The sequence below is a fragment of the Chaetodon trifascialis genome, chromosome 2, assembly GCF_039877785.1.
Source record: "Chaetodon trifascialis isolate fChaTrf1 chromosome 2, fChaTrf1.hap1, whole genome shotgun sequence".
Lineage (NCBI taxonomy): Eukaryota > Metazoa > Chordata > Actinopteri > Chaetodontiformes > Chaetodontidae > Chaetodon > Chaetodon trifascialis.
Window position 1 is genome coordinate 21,112,587 of NC_092057.1, and position 14,364 is coordinate 21,126,950.

Here is a 14,364-nt window from a genome sequence, read left to right on the forward strand (position 1 = left end):
TTAGTGCAATGAAGTTACGGAAAACAACAAAATAGTACGCAGTTTTAAAATTAATTAATTAGTAGGTGTTAAAGGGCTTGCTGTAAATGCAGAAGCAGGAGTATTAATGTTGTAGACTGAGATGAAAGAGGATAAACAGGGTTGTGATATTTAAAATAAGAAATCACAGCTCAGGGACATGATTGATTTGATTTTTGTGATCGGTAAAACGCTGGACCATGTTGTGCTTTACTGTCCTGCATATCAAGCCATTTGATTAAGAGCCTTAAATAAAGTGATTTCAGTTATGATACTCTGCAGAAAAGCTCAGGAGATCAGTTGTGTAAAACCTTAGATGGAAACTACTGATACACATTGCATGGCATGCCTGTTTGTGGTTGTTTCTGGTTTATCAAGATCACGTCTCAACTCAAAACATAGCAGCATGCATCAAAATGAGCTATAGTACTGTTTAGGACATTTATATATTTAATATCATATAATAGCGTAAAATCTACAGTTACATTATTTTCTTGCTAATTATTTCATTATTATCATTGTTGTTGTTGTTTCCTTCATGCATTTATTTAAAGACGAGATTGAAAACTCTTCTGGTCTGCTCGTGACCAGGATCTACGAATGAGAAACCAACTTCAGCTTCACCTAAATGCTTCCCGTCTGTTGCAGCACGAGGGTCTGTTATGTAGTCCAGGATTTCGTAATGGCTTCTCCTTATTTCATGCAGAGCAGGTCTGTAATCACTCGGAGTGGCAGTCTTAATCCCGGCGGCACTCTCAGCTCCAAACTCACCAACAGACGGATGAAAACCGATCCAGTTTCCCCTGCGTCGGTAAAAGTGGAGGAGGAGGAGGCGAAGATCTCGGAGCAAAGATCCTCTTCGGCCCCCTTATCAACGGGTAATGTTCACGACAGGACAGTAGATGAACAGTACACATGCATGCAAACGGTGTTTAGGTGGAGTGGGAGCAAATCCCTGCAGCCAGGGTGTCAAAGATTTGGCGAGTGGCCTTTCTAGAAGAGAGCTGCAAATGAATGTCCATGATCTGGTTTGAGATGTCCAATGAGGTGTCCTCAAGCTTTAATTCAAACTTACTGTACTTGCAAGTTGGTCAGATAACTCTCATTCTCTGTCCTCTGTGCTCATTCAGGTGGTTGTCCTGAAATCCTCCCTGAAGGCAGAGCGCATCCAAAAACAGAATCGGACGCTCGAACACTGTCATCACACAACCGCAGGAGGCGACAACTAAAGGTGGAATATGAGGAGGACGAAGGTGTTACACCGATGAAAACAGAGCACTGGGAGCCTCCAGAGTGGAAGAGGCAATTAGGATACATTCGTGAGATGAGAAGCAGCCGTGATGCGCCTGTGGATAACATGGGAGCAGAGAGATGCTACGACACAGAGGCTCCTGCACATGTAAGGGCGTTTAGGTTTAAGTCTGCATAATCCACTGATTCTGATTCATTGATCTTGTTCTTCCTGTTGTCCTCTCTGTCCACACAGGTGAGACGTTTCCAGGTGTTGGTTTCACTCATGCTGTCCAGTCAGACTAAGGACCAGGTGACAGCAGCAGCTATGCTGAAGCTCCGAGCTCACGGCTGCACTGTCGAAAATGTACTTGCCACTGATGATGAAACACTGGGAAAACTCATCTACCCTGTCGGCTTCTGGAGGGTAAGACATGGCTGTCCATGTCTGTGACATCACAACACTTGACTGAAATCAGCTTCTCGCCCTCTGCCTTTGATTTTGCACCTTATTGAACGGCTTCTCCCTCCCACCCTCCTCTAGACTAAGGTGAAGTATCTGAAGCTGACGTCAGCCATGCTGCAGAAGGAGTTTGGAGGGGACATCCCAGACAGCGTGGAGGGGCTGGTTCGCCTGCCAGGAGTTGGACCTAAGATGGCTCACTTGGCTATGGACATCGCTTGGGACCAGGTGTCTGGCATTGGTGGGGACGCACTCTTGAAGCATGCACAAATATATAACAAATATAATGGAATACATAGTCACATTGCTGGACACTGAACTGAAAGCTTCAGTCCATCTCTTGATAACTCGACTCGACAGCCGACTCCCGTTGCTTAGAGGCGTGGAGAATTTCCCAACAGGAACGAAGGAGCTTTACTCCCTGCGTGCCATTGTACCACAGTGTGCGTGTGTTTTTTAACAAATTAAAAGAAGAAGTCAAAGGCCGATGAGAAACATCTGCCTGCCAGATGCCCCCCTGCTGGGCAAACTCTTCCAAAGACAGTAAATGAGCAGTTAGGAATGTTTATTTTCATTTTGCTGATTATTTTCTCAGTTCATTGATTGATGGTCTATTAAATTTCTGAAAACAGTAAGGTAAGGCCCAAGGTTTGTCTAACAGTCCAAAAATAGTCCAAATATAAACCATTAAACAGAAAAGCAGCAAATGCTCACATTTAAGACTGCTCTGAGACACTGTTGGTGTATGGCGATGTGTCTTCACACACGAGGATGCTAAAGTTGCAGCAGTAACAGATTAAATGGAAATATAGAGAGATGCTGTATATCTGCTGTGCTGTGAGTAGACTCGGTGAGTCCACGTCACCTTTTACTGTGTTCTAAAACTGTAAATCTTTTGTGTGCATGTGGTCATTTACAGTGTTGATTTTCTGTTCAGGTGTGGACACACATGTGCATCGGATCTCAAACAGGCTGGGCTGGCTCAGGAGGCCAACCAAGAACCCGGAGGAAACACGTAAAGCCCTGGAGGAGTGGTTACCCAGGTAACAGCGTGGCTGAATCACTGCTGACCCATACGACCTGATTAACATAGACCACCAAATCTATAAAGATCAGAGTCACTGAGGCTGACCTCGATGAATACAGCACATCATCGACTCTCGTGATTAGAAAGGAACTCTTCACCATACTGTACGTCGACTATGAGCAGCTAAATCTTTAAATTAAATCAAAATGACAGTTAATGACTAACTGGTGAACATAGTGCAGCTAAACAATCAGAATCCGCTTTCTTACTGTATGTATATATGTAGTATATGTACAGTATATGCATATGTAGATGTCTATATACAGTATATGAAATGTGCTTAGATTCATATTTGACAGTGGTGATGATGATGATGATGATGATGATGATATTGATATGTACAGTGCATTTGAAAAGATTTGTGTAATACGCCCACTGATGCACTGGAGGATAGCGTGTTAGTGAGATGCTTTGCCTCGCCAAAATGTGTCAAAGGTACCCGTGTGTATGAAGGTGCAGTACCGACAGGGAGCGATAATGATGTTAGCGAAGGACAAATGAAAAATGGAGGTCAGGGTCAATTGGTGGATCACACACAAAACATTCACACCAAATCCAGGAGTCAGAGTTCAGTTCCTGTGTCAAACCAATAGTCAGTGTTCTTTTTTTAAGGAAGTGCTTATTTTAAACCAAACCATGATCTTTTCCTAAACCTAACCAAATGTCTCTCCGCAGGCTGATATTTTAATATCTATTATTGCTAACTTGACTGCGAAATGAGAAAGTGTTTTTTTTTTTTTTACACTGGCAACGCAACTCATGACACAAACATGGTGGACCAATGGGTGCATTACATGCTTTGGCGCGATACTGGGTTGATGATTTATAATTTGTGGGTACGGTGGATGTTTTAGTGAGATGCTCCTGTCACGCTCTGCTGCAGGGACCTGTGGAGTGAGATCAACTGGCTGCTCGTGGGCTTCGGACAGCAGGTGTGTCTGCCTGTCAACCCTCTGTGCTCCGTGTGTCTGAGCCAGCACAGCTGTCCATCTGCACACAAGACCTCTCCCACAAAGAGGCCCAACGCTGGATCCCCAACTGCTTCCTTTAAAACAAAAACTGAACCTGAACAGGAATCTGCTGTTAAATATGAGAGGAGTAAGAAGGAGCCGCTGCCCACTCCTGTGTCCCCCACCATCCAGAGACGGAGGCTGAGAAGCAAAGTTAACCATTGATGAAGCTGTCATGTCAGTTTTTGTCTGAGCTGTGACCAAATGTTGCACAAGTAGAGTTAAACATAAGCTAAACCTAAATATGAACATACTGTATTGTTCAGGATGTTTGTATTTTCACCACTGAGCTCTATTTGACACTATAACAACACTTTTTACATTTTATATATAAGATTAAATATTTTTGTATTCTTAGTGTTTAATTCTTTGTCACCAAATACAAGAAATGTTTGTACTGGAAATGGAGTGGAGGTCATGTTTCATGTTTTCCCAGTTAAAGTTACATCAGCACATCAACAGGAAACTCACTGATAGCATTTTATCATTCACGTTGGAATATACAGTGTACTTAAGATGAAAGAACATGAACTAAACACACAACATACAAATACACTAAGAGAAATTGGTCATACAATAGCGTGGCCAAACACTGAACTAAGAGTTGTAAAAGGGCCAATATAAACATTTTAAGGACATGATGAATTGGAAATTAAACTTGGGAAAGAGCACAAGAATCACCCCAGTTCAAACACAGCCTCTGTTCATTCAAACAGAAGGAAACTTGTGCACCCCGCCTGTTGGTTACTGCTTAAAATACATCATTACAGGAACATAACTGGAGAAATTACAACTGCTGGTTCACTTTCTGCAAAGACCATGTCACTCTAAGGCACTGCGTTAACTACAAAGAATTATTCTGCTCCATCTTCATGCACATTTTGGTCAACCCTTGTTGAGTAAGCACGTCATCACTTTCATTAGCAGGCAGTGCGAGACCTTATATGCTCTGATGCTTGGCAGGAGAAACAAAGGTGTAATTAACAGCAATAAGAACTGGATCTCATTAGGCGTGTCACTTCCAGGGAACCTGTTATTGCATGCTGACATGCACACTGGCATGGCTTACTGGTTCTCTTAGATGGAACAAAGCCGACAAAGTCTCAAACAGTGTTGAGGATTAAAAAAAAATCTTCTGAATATCAGTAACACACACACTCACACTTGGCTGTCCTGAATTGAGACTCCTTTTTTTGAATGAATTAATGCAAGTAAGTCTGAATCACCACATCACAAACACAAGGAAAGCTTGTATTTCATGAAATATTAAGTCCCCTTTTACGCAAGCGCCCCTTTATTGATCTCCAGTGAAGATAGGGAGAGAGGGCGGGTGTCAGGAAGATTTCCGCTCTCAGGTCACAGGCAGGATTTCACCTTCACCACCTGGGAAAGCCTCTGCCTCTCTAGGGGAGCTGTAACAGGGGCAAATGCCCTTGGCGTTGTATTGAGCTCATCTTGATTTATAAATGCTATTTATAGTAACCTTTTACAGCTTTGTTGGTGTTTATAGGCTATAATTTTGTACCAGCGCGTCGCGGCTGCGCTGCGTCGTCAGGTGAGCGCTGACTGGGACGTGGTGGCATCTGTTGTTGACGCCTCTTTACTCTCACCGGGTCGGACAGGAGGACACACGCCCCGCTGACGAGGAGAATTAAGTGTTACGTGCGAGGAACAGCTTTCTAATCTGTGATCTCTGGGATTACTCCTCCAATGGACTGGACTTGGCCCCTGTCCGTGGTTTTTGGCCACTGTTTTACGCGCGCCGTGCACCATTTTTGCGCGCTCATATTTGCGCCCCTGGCATTTGCATGATGGATTAGACACTCATCAGTTTTAGCCTAGTTTTCGATTGATGCTCTATGAACAACTGTGGATTAGTAATGGACTCGCACCATGCTAAATGATGATGATCGTTTGGTCACTGAAGCGCGCAGCCGTACGTTGGATTAAGAGCCACAGACTTGACACCGCTCTTGGATCAAGCACCTGTTTATTCTCCTGAGACACTCTGACCTGTTTTCTATTGACACGCTGGGATGGAGAGCGAGCTGAGACCTAGGCTCTGTTTCCTGACCAAAGGAGAGCGCGGCTATGGGTTTCACCTGCATGGTGAGCGGAATAGAGGCGGACAGTTCATCCGCAAAGTGGAGCCCGGCTCCTCGGCTGACCTGGGCGGACTGCGACCAGGAGACCGGGTGGTGGAGGTGAACGGGGAGAATGTGGAGAACGAAACCCACCATCAAGTGAGTGAGGCCTCGATAAATAAAGATAAAAAGAATACAGACAAGCCCTTGCGTGGAAGGGAGAAGCCAGGAGAAGCAGATAAACTCTATCAAGAACAAACAATGAGTTCTGTACCTGTTAGACCACTTTTCTTTTGCCTGAGGAGAAAGAGGGGAGGCTACTAAAATGGGTCAATGTGAGCCGAGTGTAATAGGAATCACTGGGTGTCTTTGTCAGGCTAAAAGTATGTTATGTGGAGGCCAGTTCAAGGTGCACAACATGCACTAAATGACACCACAGTAATGATTTGATTTGTCTTAAGCTCCTCTCTGTTACTCCTCTCTCCTCCTGCAGGTGGTGAACCGTATCCGTGAGGTGCCTCACCGCACCAGGCTGCTAGTGGTGGACAGAGACACGGATGACTTCCTCCGCAGCCGTGGCTTGGCCTGCACCGAGGATCTGGCCGCTGAGATGGGAACCCTCTCCCCGCGCCCCTCGCCTGGGCCCACTCCATCCACCTCTCCCATACCCAGAGAGAATTCACCCCTGTCACCCAAACCCAACCACACACACTCATTTCAACCTCCAGCTGCAGACACACCCACACAGGTGATCACACAAGGCCAGGTCAAGAGGTCCTCAGTGACATCAAGTACAGCAACAGACACAGAGGTAAGGGTGGACATCAATGCCTTGTTTGTTCGTGTCCAAAATGTGGATTATCTGTTTTTATTATTAGAAGCAAAGAGAGGGAAGAGTCCACATGTTCAAGTGGAAATGGTTAGTTGTTCTCTCCATCTGGCAGCAGTGAGCCAGTGTGCTGCTGTGTTAAGAGAGCGTGTGACACAGCACATATGCCCTTTTTACCTGATGTCTGTCTGGCACTAATCCGAGCCCTTAGGAGATCTGCTGGCTGGATTCAGTCCTAAAGCACTGTCATTAGAAAGAGTCTGGTGACTTCTCTGAACAGGTGGTATTCCAGCATGAACCTCAGGTGCACCAAGGAGGAGAGAAATAAAATAGAAAATGAATTAAAACAACAAAAGAGGGCAAGAAAACATCCAAGTGGAAGCACTCATGCAGGGTTGTATGTAAAGACTGGTGCTTGAAAGGATGTTAATCACTATTTTGTGGCTTAAATTGAATATTTTTGATTTTATTCAGCTGGCTAAAAATACCTTTGCGGCATGTTCACAAAAATACCACACTAGCCCTCTTCTTCCAGTCAAAATTAGGCTGTAAAATCCATTGTAGCAAATGCAAGTTCAAAAAGGAGTCTGCAGGGAATGTGAAGTGAATAACTGAGTAAAAGCGTGCATAAAAACAGTGGCATTAAAGCAGGTTTAAATGGATCCCCCACCCACCATTCAAACATCTGCTTAAATACAATCCAAACCATTGTTACACCTGTTTACGAGCCACTGTTGTCTCCAAGCAGTGTGACCATTTAAAATGCACATTGTATTTAAATAGCTTTGTCTTCGTGTACACTGAGGGTTAACACCTCATACAGTCAGCTGCAGGATTCTTCCCACCTGACTGTAGACACCAGAGACAAAAACCCTGCTCAACTGACTGTGCTTCCTGCAAAAGCATAGAGACCTGCATGTATCGTTTAGTCAAGCTGAACAGTCATTTTAAAGAAATAGTGTGACAAGGTGCGCTCACTTCACTGAGAGTTGAATTTGCCTTAAAACATTTGTCCACCCATGTAATTCCTTTTGTATACAGGGCTTTAAGAAGTCAAATTAAGCAGGAATTTCAGAAATACAGCTAAAGGCTAAGCCAGTAGTTTTTTCTCCAAGAAGTTAGATTCTGAGGTGTCCTTTTTTTTTTTTTTTTTCCCTTTAACAGTCTGCCCTCTTGAGTTATTGTAGTTAGGGCTTTGCAATGGACTGGATCTGACTGTCCAACATAAGTTCAGATTTTATCACTCATCTTCTTTGCTTGACTTTAATTTGCATGGGTTTTGACAAAGCAGGCTTTCAATGTCTGCTGGCATGAAAGAAAGTACCAAGCCAACGTGAGAGGGATCAGATTTTAAGATAGCAGGGTTGTACAATCAAACTTTGCATAGGTATTGTTATGTATTTGTGTACTTTATTTTGGCCACAAAATCTCACACTCTCCTACTGTGGGACCTCAGACACCTCTGACCCTATGGCTAAAAAAAGGGATCAGCTATAGATAGACACATTCTTTGATATGCTATCAAAGTTTTGTTAATGTACAGAAACTCATTCAAATTCCCAAATGTCCGAGCCAGCCAAGCATCGCTGTGACGTCTTAATGTGTGCCTGGCTGCAGAAATAACCAGGAACTGTTCGTCAGAGACTGAGCTCAGTGTTTGGGCTCCAAACAAAGAGGACCAGGATCCTCGAGACCAGCGGCTCATGGCAAACTGCCATCTGTTTAGCCGCAAGGCAGGGTAAATAAAGGCTGCCCCTTGGCTGGCCGTCATGTCTCTCTTTCTCAGCTTTGGTTATAGGCTCAGATCAAACAAAATGCAATGACAGCAGCACCCGCACAAGTGCAATCTATTACATCACCAGTAACTGTGGCTCCAAATGTGAACTGAGCGCTTCACCAAAAACATAACGTTATAAGCTTCACAAGCTTATTTGATGAATTGTAAGATGTTGCACAGGGGTTGTTGTGTCCATCTGGCTTTAGAAAGGGGACACGTTTTTTGAATCATTTCCACTGTTATGAAGTCCTGTTCGGGGAACAAATGGTCTGTGCTTTTAACTATTCATATACATGACAAAATAAAGGCCTTTTCTCCTTGTACAAAGATATCCTGAAATCAAGCCTTTAAGTGACAAATTTTTACATCTGCAAAGTTTATCTGGAATTATTCCATGTGAACCCGACTGAGCACGTGGCCTCTGCCTTTTTCTTTTAAGTGTTTGGTAATCATTCTTTTGGGAGTTTTCATTATCAATGACGGCATCAATTTCTAGACATTTTCATAGACACCCCTGAAGCCCTGTGCCTTTCATGTGATTGCTAAGCATACATGCAAAAGGCCGTTTCTGTCATGCATCTTGTGACATTCAGGTTGTACGTGTAAATACAGACGCTATTTCATTGTTGTATGTCGTTATTATGGCAGCACATGCCCAAATACAATCTTATGCAACCACAGTGCTGGCTGCTATCACAGCCAGTCTGGCTCGGTCACACACACACACACACACACACGCACGCACGCACGCACGCACGCACGCACGCACGCACGCACGCACACACCAAAACATTTTCATTAACATCCCTTACTAAGATTGATTTTTAAAAAACTTTTGAACAAAAGGTATTGAAGTTGTTAAATTTATGGGGTTTAGTTCTGTTATCTGTGAGACCGTATAAGACAATGTGGCATAGAAACAACGCTTTCAATAGTATGAAAGTATAAGAAAGTAAACCCTAGGCAGAGTTAAACAAAGAGGAGGAATCTCTGCATTTCCAACCATATCAGCAGATATTAAACTGGATATATTAATTTGATACTACAGCTTAAGGATTAATATGTAAATTCCTATATAATGTCAGAAAACAGTGGAAAATTTTCCCAGAGCCCAGAAAAACAGCTTCAAATTACAGTCCAAAACCCAAAGATATTTGATTTATTTACACTCATATAGAACAAATATAATCAGCAAATTCTCACATTGAAGAAACTGGAGCAGTGAATGCTTGAAGATTACCTAAAAGACCTACTGATTATCAAAATACTGACGCGAACATGACCACACCATGGAAATACTGTATCTGTAGCAGAAGTACATCCAGGTTAGTGCAGTGTGCAGCCTGTGTGTCTCAGCTGATTTGGGCTGACAAGACAACAGGCCAGCAACAGAAAGAGAGATCTTTAAAACCAGCAGGAGACATGGTGACCTGTCACCACGGCAGCCTGACCTGTCACCGCTGCAATCTGTCACCAAGGTGCTCTGTTCCATCGCTGCGGCTCGAACTCTGGCTGACACTCTCAGTGTCACAGTGTCACAGTCCTCTGCTACAGTCAAAGACATATTACTGTATCATTCATATACACTCACAACCCTGTGTGTGTGTGTGTGTGTGTGTGTGTGTGTGTGTGTGTGTGTGTGTGTGTGTGTGTGTGTGTGTGTGTGTGAGTGAGAGAGAGAGAGAGAGAGAGTGTGTGAGTGTCGTTGATGGAGCAGAAAGGACAGAGAGATCTGTCAGAAAACTCTCAGCTCAGCTCACCCATGAAGGCACAGTCACAGCACGTCACTAGACAGTCACTATCCTGAGCTACCCTCAGGACAGGACTAATACATGGCCCTCCACAGAACGCACGCACACACACACACACACACACACACACACACAAACACACCCAGAGCTAGCGTTTACCTTGTAGTAGAGGCTCAGATCCACTCAGCAGATGACTCACGCAATGTGTCTCTGGTCATTAGTCTCAGGATTGGTCTTGATGTCTCTCAGCTAGATCCAGTTAGCCCACTCTGCTCAGCTCTGAGACCACTGGATCATCCTGGCAGCACTTTCTCCTGCTCAGCTCATCATATAGCCACACCGGTGTGCACAGAGTTAACCAGTTTAGTAGTTACACCTGTGCTAACAACAAATCGGAAATCAATATTACAATATGAATATAAATATTTTTTCTGTATCAATATACATTTCAACATGGGAAATATATGCAAAATGAATCTAATCTAATTAATGTTCCACTGTGTGCTTTAGATCATACAAAACTCTCCATAGATCTCAAACAAAACCTGTAATATCTATTTTTTCTAAAATGTTACAATTTGCTTGGAATCTCTGATTTGGACATCAGAATTTTGTCATTTGAAAAGATCATATTGTCATGACACGACAGTAGTGAAAGCTGATATGCAGTGTTGATTGTTACTCTGTCCTAACCATCCAGTGCAACATCCCTGCAGTAACTCCTACTGATCTGAAGGTTGTCATGTCGGTTTTTGTTGACACTTTGGACAAAGGTGTTGATTCAACTCTGTGGTCATTTTTGAGGCCATGGTGCATCAGTATAGTGCAGCCCAACACAACATCACCACAAACTACTGATGCTAAAATGATCATATATTTAAGGAACAGTGTTTCTGTAAGTTTTAACCACTCAGGTAAGTTAACTGCTAGCTCTTGAAAACTGTGGATAAAAAAATATGATTTTCATGGTAGTTTTGTATGATAGGATTTATTGCTGCCTGTTTACAATGGACTGATTTAGATGGGTACAGGTGGACCTAATTAACTGGTAACTCTTGTATTTACTCTTGTAGTACAGACAACATTTTAATGCCTCTTCCTCTAATATCCTGCTTTTGCAAAGTTCTCATCCTAGAATTTGCTGTTGTCTTATGTCCCATTATAGCTGCAGGTGCAGCCCTCACCAGCACCACCAGAACCTGAACTCCTTCCCCGTCTGTGTCAACTGGTGAAGGGGGAGCAGGGCTACGGCTTCAACCTGCACAGCGATAAGACAAAGTGTGGACAGTTTGTGCGTTCGGTGGACCCCGGCTCAGCTGCTGAGAGCGCAGACATCAGGGCTGGAGACAGACTAGTGGAGGTACAATCAAAGCACACACATTAAAATAAATGGTGCAGACAGGTGACCCCCATCCCCTTTATCAGAGTGTGCAAACCTTGTTGGGGGTGAATTTTAGGGAATTGATGGGAAAAACAATGGCACCACTCCATGTATTAATCAAGCCTGTGCACTGGTTTGAAGGGTGATTGGATTAGAGCAGATTAGCTGGACTCAGGCTTTGAGTGGGTGGGAGAGAGAGGTGTTGTTTAAAGAGGCAAAGGAGAGAAAAGACAACTAGGGATAATCTTGACTAAAGGTGGAGAGGAGGGGCTGGTGCTGTTTGTGTCTTTTCACATGGACATTTACACACATCTGCATGTGTGTCACAGACCTACAGATAGAACGCTTTCACAATAGAGACATTGTTTTCATTTCCATCTCTATGACGTCTACAGTCGATGTGTGTAGAGGAAGAGCGTGGAGGCAGGAAAGGGATTCATGCAAATAACCTCACCTCTACTCAAATCACAGATCTGATTTTGGTCTGTGAGGTGAAACACAGTGAACCTCCTGTTTCTCTTATGGCTACTTCCTCATCTCTGCAGCATCTCCTGTTTGTCCCATGAAGCCTCTCAGTAATTGTCTGGTCTACGTTTTTGGTGTTCTTCATCATTTGTTGCTGTTTCTGCTTCCTGTGGCATCTCCTTTTCTCTTCCTCAGGTGAACGGAATGAACATAGAGGGCCTGAGGCACTCAGAGGTGGTGGCACTCATTAGAGCAGGAGGGGAGGAAGTGCGCCTCCTGGTGGTCGACCAGGAGACGGACGAGCTCTTCCACCGACTGGGCATCACACCCACCACCAGCCATGTCAAAGGTCAGATTGTGAACACACACACACACACACACACACACACACACACACACACACACACACACACACACACACACTCTTTACCCTCCAGACAAAATGTCTCATGTGTTTCTGTTTACTCTCACAGAGGTCTACGTGGATGAATTAGCAGCAGAAAGCGCTCCACCCACCCCCTCTCCAACCACTGAACTCCCCACCTCAGATCCCCCAGTCATAAACGTCACACTGACAGGCTCCCCAATCACAAAACCATCTCCAAAATCTCGGGCCAATGGGAGCTCAGCATCTCAGTCCTCAAGGAGTTCCACCACCCAATCAGAGATCAGCAGCTCGGACATGAGCATACAGGTGAGAGAGGAGGCGTGAGAGTAATAATGGAAGAAAATGAGATGTCGGTGAGTGTGTGCATAAAAGTAGCACATCTGTGTGTATTGTAGGTCCCTGATGAGGACGACAGGCGTGTTTCGGATCCTTTCGTGGACAGTGGTCTGCGTCTTAGTCCCACCGCTGCTGAGGCGAAACAAAAGGCCCTCGCTGGCCGCAGCAAGAAGAGAGCGCCTCCTATGGACTGGAGCAAGAGACAAGAGATCTTCAGCAACTTCTGACCCCAGCATACAGTGTTGGAATGTAACTAAGTACATTTACTCAAGTACTGTATTTAGTCCAAATTTGCAGTACTTTACTTTACTTAAGTATTTCCATTTTCTGTGACTTTATGATTCTACTCCATGACATCTCAGAGGCAAATGTTGTACTTTTTACTCCACTACATTTGTCTTACAGCTTTAGTTACTAGATAACTTCAACTCGAGTGACTTTAGTTACTTTTCAGAGTACAGTTATTCATACTCTTCTTGTCCGGTGAAAATCATGTATCTTCAAACTTGATGAGGGATTATACCGAGGGATTAAATGTTCCTTTGTGGGTTGAGAAAGTACTCCTACTTCGTAAGTTAAATAAACTACTTAAAAACCCTCTTTGATGTATCGTCACAAAGCTGAAAACAGGCTGTTTTTCTGAGCTCATGAAAATTTGACTTTACATAAATTCGTGGTTCTCACAAGACAGCGACACTACAAACACATCTTATAGAAATTACCAAACAGTCTATAAACATTAATACAGCAGTGATATTAATCCAAAAACATTAGATAGAATGGTAAAACACTGACAGGGACCATTTTACTACACAATGAGTATTTTTAATTGACTTCGATATTTTACTTCAGTAACGTTTTGAATACACTACTACTTTTACTTGTAGTGGTGTATTTTCACAGTGTGGTAATAATAATTTTACTCAGTTAAAGGGTCTGAATACTTCCTTTCTTTCTTCTTAATTCTTCACTGTTGTACTCTTAAGTACCGCACCTCAGTCTTGCAGAGGCTCTGTGAATTAAAAGGAAAAAGAGGCAGGCAGCAACGTTGTACAAGTAATCTTAAATTCTGTTCTGTGTAAAACTGCATTGTAAGATATAAAATAGTGTCCCGTAGATGCTTACTTCACAATATCTATGAGGACATAGATATAATATTAAACAATGACATTAATGACTGGCAGACCATCTACTGAGACACTCATCCATCTAAGTGGTGCCTGGTCAGTACACAGTGTTGCTCTTTATTAAGTCATGGTCATTTCATGAGTACTGACTATGAGTCTCTAACAGTCTACATGCACTCTGTCTGATTTTGGGCTGTATTTGGCTGTTGATGTGCTTTTCGGTTTAACTTTGGTTGATTCTATTTGTTTAAGGAATAGTTTCACGTCTTTCCATATTTCAGTGAGCTCGTTGTGGGTCCTGGAGTAGTCATCTTTATATTAACATTTTATCAGTTGTAAAGTAGCATATCACTGTTAAATGTAAATACAGAGGAAACAGGAGGGGCTAAATTATCAGATGATGTTGGATCACCTCAGT

General features: G+C 43.3%; 2 protein-coding genes across 3 annotated transcripts; both read left to right on the top strand.

Moving 5' to 3' along the window:
* Window positions 1-646: 646 nt before the first annotated feature.
* On the top strand, window positions 647-4,209 carry nthl1 (nth-like DNA glycosylase 1). Of its 2 annotated transcripts, none has more exons than XM_070982291.1 (6): window positions 647-896; window positions 1,149-1,417; window positions 1,505-1,675; window positions 1,793-1,952; window positions 2,649-2,754; window positions 3,682-4,209. In XM_070982291.1, exons 1-6 carry the CDS (start codon window positions 647-649, stop codon window positions 3,971-3,973), a joined length of 1,248 nt encoding a protein of 415 aa, XP_070838392.1. In that variant the 3' UTR covers window positions 3,974-4,209. The 2 variants fall into 2 exon arrangements, with proteins under 2 accessions (XP_070838392.1, XP_070838404.1); XM_070982303.1 differs by having other exon boundaries at window positions 789-896; window positions 1,234-1,417.
* Window positions 4,210-5,307: 1,098 nt separating this feature from the next.
* Window positions 5,308-13,170, top strand: LOC139343608 (Na(+)/H(+) exchange regulatory cofactor NHE-RF2). The gene is made up of 6 exons (XM_070981351.1): window positions 5,308-6,051; window positions 6,386-6,703; window positions 11,415-11,609; window positions 12,291-12,444; window positions 12,569-12,789; window positions 12,879-13,170. Exons 1-6 carry the CDS (start codon window positions 5,845-5,847, stop codon window positions 13,044-13,046), a joined length of 1,263 nt encoding a protein of 420 aa, XP_070837452.1. The 5' UTR covers window positions 5,308-5,844; the 3' UTR covers window positions 13,047-13,170.
* Window positions 13,171-14,364: the final 1,194 nt, after the last annotated feature.